We start from the raw sequence: 8864 nt of genomic DNA on the forward strand, positions 1-8864 counted from the left end.
CAGGAGGAGACTCATATGGAGCATAAACATTGGCACAGACCAGTTGTTCCGAATGGCCTGTTTCTGTGCTGCATATTCTAATGTATTCTAATACCAATCTGGGGACATCTGAGGTGAAATACATTTTCAAGATTTTCAAGTTTTTCCCCTGTTTGATCATTTACAATCATTTATAAAATCTCTCAAGTAAATGAAAAAAAGCAAAACTTTATGTTCTTTGTATTGCCGTTTAATATCTAAGCAAGCCACCCTGTGATTGACCAGCTACAGGCACTTTTTGACTGAAGTTACCTAAAAGAATTCAATTCTTGGCATCTTTTTAAATTCAATTTTGTTTTAACTCAATTTATGTTTAAAGATTTTTTCCTTCTTTTTAAATTAAAAAACGCCTTAATCATCAGTTTAGGTAAAGAAGCAATTAGTTCTATTTTCCCACCATTAGTTCCTTTATAATTGGAGTCATAATGTGATTATTGTCCTGTCCAGGAGCAATCTGAATTCTAAATGAAACCATTTTCAATCTATTCCCCTTGTGGAATTCAAAGCTGGCATTAGTGCACAGAGACATTGCCTTGATCTACTTTTCACTAACATTTTATCTATTTTAATAGTTTATCTAAACTTTGTACCTATTTTAATATTTCCCTGATTTTTAAATCTATTTCAATTTTCCACCTATTTTTGTTATTTCTTTTCATACTTTCCGTAACATTTTATCTATTTCCGCAAACTTTAATCTATTTTACATTGTTTGTGATAAGTCAACAGTGTATAAGAATGTGATTTAGCAAGTTATCTGTACATCTTTGTGTGTTATGAATGTTTCTGCAAGATGTATTATTCAAATATAGGTATCTATTAAACATTTTAAACCTGCAGAGGTTTTAAAGTTCAGTTCCAACCATGAGGTAAATGATTGAATCTCATAAAATGCAATATACCTGAGTAATGAAATTAACACAAATACATTTTCTTCTTTAAAAAAACATTTACTTTCAGTTTACAATTACAATATCAAAACATCCAAACAATACACAAGAATGGGAAGGTTCGTGTCTAGGAGTACAATATGGTTTTGATCCAAACTAAAGGATAATGTGTACAGGTGGACTCTTTGCACCTCTGTTAAGATATTTAATGCAATTTCAAAAACAGTAAATATGTTTCCAGACCCACAAAAAACTCAGCTTGTTAAATTGATATCCCCCCTCCCCATAAAAAAAATAGGAAATTGCATGTTTGATTACAAACCCACAAGTTCTTGTTCTTGTGATTATAGTATAAGTTGAAGGCTTTGAGGAAAGCTCATTGAGTGAACTCAAACCTGCACCGTGCAATCTACTTACACAAAAATCTACCATTGTCCTTAAAGGAATTGTTCAACCTCCACTGACATATCTCGTTTTGTATCCGCCATCGGGTGAAGGCATGTCATCTGGGTTATTAGAGACGAATTAGCCTTTTACAAAAGGGAACATTTAGTTTAAACCTCACGCCCGTTCATCTGAGTGCTGACATAAAGCCACCCACTGAGTTTTGCCTGACTTTCTCTTCCATCTATTTCACTTGAGCGCACTTTAATTAGTCGAATTAAAGCACAAGACCATTCATTTGTCCTTCCATCACGCCATTGCTTGTCTGCAATAAAGAGGTCATCGTATTCATTACCATCACAGCCACTTTCATTAACTTGGCGTGGTTGATGATTGGCTGCCCAAGCCCAATGGAGGGGGGGAGGACAACAAACATCGTGATGTGATGGTGCCACCAAGTAAAGTTGTCAAACTCCCACCAGACGCAAAAAGGACTCTCTCCTCTGAGTTGGACTCCCAAGGTTGGCAGGATTTGGGTTCTCTTCCATAAAATGAAAATGGCTGAAGAAGTACAGCCAGCCAGCGGACAGGGAGGTAAAAGAAAATGTGATGAATATTTAGATCTTTATCCACATCATATCAATTCTGTCAGTTCAATGTCAGGTAGGTTGTTCTGGTGGTTCAATCATACATTCGCACAGTAATGCAAGGTCAGAGCTTTAAGCCCATTCAGTCATTTACAGCAACATGTTCACATGGTAATACAAAGTCATGATTAGATGTCTATGCAATAATTCACAGATAACACGCAACATAGTAATAGTTACTTATGGTCATGCACTCAGGACCCAGTGCTCCTGAAGTGAATGTAATTTTATTGTTTGTTTGTTTGTTGTAAAATAGTTACACAGTTACATAGTAGCACAATAACACATTTGGTAATACTGTCTACACTAATACATTCAAAGAGCACTACAGCTATGATCATACATCCAATTGGCAGTAATACAACAACAAGTTGTATTTGTACAATGTCCTCCATGTGGGATAGTGTCTCAGAGGGCTTAATACATGTAAAATCAGAAATCCATTTGTTAATTTGTAATATAATGTTACAGCTATACATTCATATAGCAAAGTATTCATATAGAACTGGATTCAGCCTATATATTCACTAATTTATATTAATTATGTTCACTGTACAGTCACTAATTTACTGCATTGCATACACGTACAATGATATTCATTTTTACATCCTGTTCTGTTTCATTTGTTTCCATACTTTTTTGATTGTATCATTAATTTTGGCTTTATCTGTCTTAGTGGATGTCAAGCGACACTCTGCTGTTCAAAAAAAATGTGGAGGTTTTTTNCCCCTGTTTTTTCTGGTTTATAGTCCGTACCTTATCTAAATTTTACGACCAAATTCAAATTAATTTGCTACTTATCTCATTGTTTGTTGCGCATTATTGATACAAATTAGCTGCCACATTAGCCTATATCACAATCGCTTAATTTCATCATTGTAAAGCACCTTGAGATTTTTTAGTGAAAGGCACTACATAAATGCAAGTTATCGTATATGTATAATCTGTTGTGTGAAGATGAAATCAGATTTAATTGGATTCAAAACAAACTCCATCTGAATGCTGATTTACCAGAGGTGAATGGAGTCTGCATGAAAGACCAGTCTGAAAAATTCCAACTCGTTTTATATTTAAGATTGTGCAGATTGTGGCAAATTCTTATATTACACTTTGGATTTGGTTCTCTGCAGTTCTCTAAATGTTTATAGCTTGGCTTCCATGTTAAGGCTGAATGAAAGAATTTTCCACAATTCTGTGTAATCTTAAATTTTAAGACAAGATGGTCTCAGAGGCTAAGCTTGAGTGTTTCTTCAAGCCTCGAAGGAAGCAATTAATAAGGTTGATCAATGATTTTATTTCATCAGAGTGTTTCTAAATTTTATAATAAATAATCTATCTTGGATACAGTTAATAATTCTGCCGATACCACTTTTTATGTATTATTCTATGCTTATTAAATACTTAATATTTTATGTTGATCTAAGACGTAGACTTTAATGAACTAAATTAGAACCATAAAATAATTAATTCAATAAATCAAGGCCGGTGAAGAAGTATCTGGCTATTGGAATAGTGCATTGAGAAAGCAAAAAACACCTCCGAGGATAAGTTTCTCATTCAATGGTTACTCAATGAAGTGCCAAGAAGCACTTTTCCTCATGAGTGTGATTTTTGAGATCCTGTTGTCTGAGCGTTTACATGTTTTTTTTTGTCTTAAATACTGTGAAGTCCAGTGTTGATGGTTTGCTGCCAATTCAAGGAGAAAAGGTTTAATATCGGCTCCAAACAGGAGAATTCGCTTTCTCTCCCCTCCCACTCTATTCTTAAGTCAACGGCGGAGACAATAACTGCTTGGGGGTTCATCCAGATGGTTACATTGAAATCCATTAGAACTATTGTGAAATGTAATTTACTTTATGGATTAACGGCATAAATATCTGATACCTGTTAAGCTAATTTAAAACAAGAATTTACTTGAAAAAAATGGCTGATTAGGATTAACTCACAAATGTTGTTAGACATTTTGAAACCAATATTTTAAACAAAATGTAAGCTTTATTTTCACATGCTAACCGCAATGTATTACATTTGTCATTATCTCTCAAGATTATCTCCCTATTGAAGATAATCGAGATTTACATTAAGAAAAATGTAATGCCCTTAAATCTTCTCCAATAAATTGAACAACATTTGTGAAGTGCTGACTCAAATACTGATTTTGGCTGACTTTTACTGTAGAGTTGATTTAGCCCATTTTGTGTTCTTTGGGCATTATTAGGGATTTATGGATTTGGACAAGTCAGATATTCAGGCGTTTTAAGCTTCAAGCGTGTTCACCAAATTACTTAAAAACAGCTTGCATTTATATAACGCTCTTCGTACTGGGTACTTTCTTACCGTGCTGAATCATCAGCCACCGACCGCCGTGGAAGAAACCTGTGTCTGGATATTGTGGGTGAGAACAGTCGAATAATCTTCTGGCATTCCATTTTGAGACTCATACATGAAGCATGATCACTCGAGTGAAGTGAGGTCCAGGACAGCAGAAAGTAGTGTCTTGAGGAGAAAATTGAAAGGATGAAATCGCCCTTCTCTAAACCTTCCTCTAAATGGCCCCCAGGATTCAACAATAACAAGTGGCTCTGTGGAAGTATCTAAGGCCAACAAGACCTCAGGTTTCATCATTGTGCTGAATAATCTGATCATAACTCAGGTGCCAGTTTGAGTGCCTATATTTAACTAAATTGGTGAATAGTTTAAATCCTTCTACTACCAGTGACTTAAATAATGTGTGAAACTGGCTTCAAAGTTACTGAATTTGATTTTTGTTCCAAAATTATGCATTATTCTAAATTTTAAGATAACTATCTTAAAACTAAGATCATGAGAAATGCTGGCCTCGGACGGCTGAAGGTGCTGTACAATATAGTTGGCACCCTTGTCAAGATTTATGTCAACACTGTACAGTAACCAACTATAAAGGAACCCTGTTATAATAAGGTTACATACACTGACAATAACAACAACAAGATTCCATTTATAGAGCGCCTTTCAAGTCGGGAGGACGTCCCAAGGTGCTGGACAGTTGGGTCAGGACTGACATTTACAGGGTAATTAATTATTAATTTTGGACTACCAGCTAGCTTCCAATGCTATAAAATGTCTAACTTCCAGGTCATCCGGGTTTGATCTGACAACCTCGAAGTTGGCCATTTGTTTTGCACAACAGCTTTCTGGCTCTTCTGTGGAAACAGCGACAGCATTGAACAACTTTAGGAATATGATTCATGTAACATTGTCATTCTGTACACGTGTATTGTTTATAACGAAGAAATCCTAATACAAAGAATTATCAACAACTTTGCAGCTTTTTTTATATAAAGGCATCAGCAATGTACTTAGCTACAAATGTCTTTTCAAAGTCACTAGTTTCTAACAAATTGACTTGGTGCTGCCTATGACCTTACTGCACTCAACGTAAAGACTGGTGTCTGGTGTGCACCTAGGTCAGAGGACTCATTAATGAGTCTGCACAAAGCTTGAGGTACACTATTACATTCTCCTTCTAAAGGCAGTCACTTAGTCACTCTCAATTGACTGCCTCGCTAATCAGTAGCACCAGTTAAGCTCATTGCCCTTTCCAGACAAATCAGACTCTTTTGTGTTTTTTAGCTTACATAGACTAGCCTTGGCTTTCTTGCACTTTCTCACGATATTAAATTATATGAACTAAAACCAAGCGCTTATCAAATTCCAAATTCCCAGTGAAGTTGGTATAGTGGGTATAGGAGAATTTAATCCCTGGATCCAGTGAGTGAATGAGTGTTTCCACTGGCATCTTCACGTCTGGGTGGGCAATCAGGACCTGGCCCAACGCCGTTCTGCCTCCTGTGGCCAGGGCTTGACCTATTGTAAAATGTGAAGCTTATACCTCTTTATACCAATGACAAAAGAAAGTGAACACTAGAAATAAATCTCTGTCCATTAGCCTTTCTTTGCAATCACAATTTCGTTGCAGCACTAAACCCCTAATTTTTTTTAAAAGATTGAAGCAGGTGACAATATAAGTCCATTTATAAATGTCCTGAAATGCCTTGCTTTAATTAATTCTGTTTTGCTTCCAACCTGGGATTTCAAAGTGTTCTTTTTAAACTCAAAAAAGAAATTGGATCACTTTTGGACTTATTGGGCTCTAACAGAGACCATTTGTTATCAGGAGCCATTGTTGTCTGTGACTGCAGGGATTGAAGCCTGCAGGTATCAGATGTGTCAGATGCTGACTTGCTGTAAATACACTTTCAGTTTCAACATCCATGAAGCTGGATTGTGGCCAAAGGAAATGAGGATCCTGCAGCTAAGCAGAACATGGGACCAGACAATTGAAAGCAGATTGGCCTCTGACATAAAAAAGATGTAATAAAGAAAGGTGACAACATGCTTTTTAAAAGAGAATTGGATATGTATTTGAAGAGGCAAAATCTCAAAGTGTACGGGAAACCAGCAAGGAATTGGGATTGGAGTAGATAGTTTCAATGGGGAGCTATGCAACATCCAATTAATATCCATGTAAAATGCAGCTGATGCTATACATCTTTTTAGACTTTACATGGCCCACTCAAATTAAAGCCACTCTCTGGAACTCTATTCTGGTCTCAAGATTTATCTCTTTCACTATGCTTTTGGTCATCTTTCCCCTCCCCACCCTCTTCAGCTCCCGCCTTCAACCAAGAACAGTGTGAGGCTCCTTGAGGCCTCCTTCCAAAGTGAAATTGATATGTCAATTGTATTGCAATATATAGAGCAGAGCTGATGCTGACTGTTTGCTAACATTAAAAATTAACCAGCAGTTAAGCTACAAGTTCTCGGGAGCCGAACTCGATGTCCTTCAACCTTGGCTCGGTTTGAGTACAATGCTGAGCAGGGAGTATAGTTCCAGATTTCTGGCTCGCATCCTGTTCAGGCACCTTAGATGTTACTGCAGCTGCAGTATAAAGGAATCTTGCCTGAAATTTCTCATGTCGTTAGAATTGAAGACCGTTGTTCTGAAATTTAAGGTTGCGCATAATTTTGGATACATTTTAACTTCAGTCTTATATTAATTTGGAACCTCTAAAGAAGCACAGCCTTTCAAATTTAAACTGTATTTAAGAATTTTCCAAACTTCTGCATGATCATAAATTTCCAGACGTTGATCATAAGGCTAAGTCCCTATGGATTTGGGGTCTCAATATACAATACCAATGTAGATTGATATATCACCTTTCATGTTGGGAGTACGCCCCAGTGCATTGTAATTTTGATGAGAATGCATTTTGGTCTGTTTCTTATAGATTCTTTTGTAATGTACTAAATACAACGAATCTGATGCTTCATTTCAGTTAATGAGGGTGTCTACAAGAAATTTTCTGGAGGCTCAGGCAATGCCCATGGACAATCTCACTACCCAACCCCTGCACGCAGACGTCACCGGACTACCTTCAGCCAAGAGCAGCTGGAACACCTGGAAGCCACTTTCAGCAAAAACCATTATCCAGACATCTATTGCAGGGAGGAGCTGGCCAAGATCATCAAACTTAATGAGGCACGCATCCAGGTCAGCAGATATAATAGGGGCACTCCACTTGCCTACATATAGAATGGGGGGTTATGCAAACTCCAATAGGTGTAAAGATGATAATAATCCTTACATTTGATATAGCGCCTAATCACGTCGTTGATACATCAAGGCACTTCACAGAATATACTGTAAAGTGGAGTGACTGTATTTTGTGGGCGAAACGCGGCAGCCAATTGGGCACAGCAGTGTCCCACAGTCACGGATTGAGTGATCACATTTGTTTTTTGAGGGATTATTATCCCCAGAAAGTGATCCGCCAATCAACTAATAACCGGATTCCTACTTACTGCTAGGTTAAACAGGTGTGTGGAGTAAGGAAACTTGCCTAAGGTTTCACCCCGCTTGGGAAAGATAACAGTCCTGTATTATTTTTCAGTACAGATCTTTCCATCACAGATAAGATACAGCTCTTTAGCATTGAAAAGAAACATCTCAGAGGCAACCTTGTGGAAGTATCTAAAATGCTAAACGGGATTAAGAAAGTGATACTGAATGACACTGTCAGATGTCAAAATAGCAGTAAAGAACACAAGAACAAGAGCTAACTGTATCAGGGCTATAACAGCAGCAAGTGACAGTGAGTTATTAACTACTGCACCAGGCAATGTCTGGCTTCTTGACCTGGTTATGTGCCTTTGGCTAATTCAATATCTGTATTTTCAGGTATGGTTTCAAAACAGACGAGCAAAGCATCGAAAACAAGAACGAGCCATTCAGAAATCAATCCCGCCCACTGTGATCTCAGCCTGCAGCAGCCTAATACCTAGTGTTTGTCCTGTTTCTACCTCCGCCCGCTCATACCAGTACCCGCATGCCATTAATCATATACCACGCTTCTCATCCATGGGAACAGGTGGCTACTCTTCTCCATCAGCTGTCGGCCAGTTTACCTGCACCAGCACACACGCACACTTAGCCTCTGCCCCACCTCCACCTCGGCAGCATGATGATTGGTACAGTACCCTGAGATCAATCAATTCCCCCCCTGCGGGCCTACCCTCATCAATACTTTCCCTGGGCCCCATGCCAGGGCTGGATCCACCAGTTCACTGGAATTAACCAATCTTTGTTAACCTCCCAGAAAGAAATCAAGACTTGTTATGTAATGTTGCCTCCCAAACTCACTGACGTGCATGGCTCTAGAAAATTGCATTTAAACCAAATAGTGCAAATGAATTCTTGCTTTTCATTTCAATCATCGATAAACACATGTGCGATATGTGCAGTTCATACACTTGGGGGGGGGGAAGACACTGTATGATTCTGTTTTTTTAAAAACAAAATTACTTGTTCATTACTGCTCAATTAAAAATAATGTGCTTCAAGGAACTGTATTTTGGTTCTCTT

At 37.7% G+C, this 8864-nt stretch overlaps 1 protein-coding gene across 1 annotated transcript in view; it reads left to right on the forward strand.

Moving 5' to 3' along the window:
- The window catches only part of prop1 (PROP paired-like homeobox 1), a gene marked incomplete at its 5' end in the record, with an annotated part of 36133 nt that extends 27479 nt beyond the window's left edge, over window positions 1–8654 (forward strand). The window contains 2 exons of the mRNA XM_007892505.2: window positions 7279–7493; window positions 8181–8654. Of these exons, the coding sequence (XP_007890696.1) occupies window positions 7279–7493; window positions 8181–8576 (611 nt within the window). The remainder of the gene's footprint in view (window positions 1–7278; window positions 7494–8180) is intronic.
- Window positions 8655–8864: the final 210 nt, after the last annotated feature.

This window comes from Callorhinchus milii, unplaced genomic scaffold (genome assembly GCF_018977255.1).
Source record: "Callorhinchus milii isolate IMCB2004 unplaced genomic scaffold, IMCB_Cmil_1.0 Scaffold3, whole genome shotgun sequence".
In the NCBI taxonomy this organism is placed as follows: domain Eukaryota; kingdom Metazoa; phylum Chordata; class Chondrichthyes; order Chimaeriformes; family Callorhinchidae; genus Callorhinchus; species Callorhinchus milii.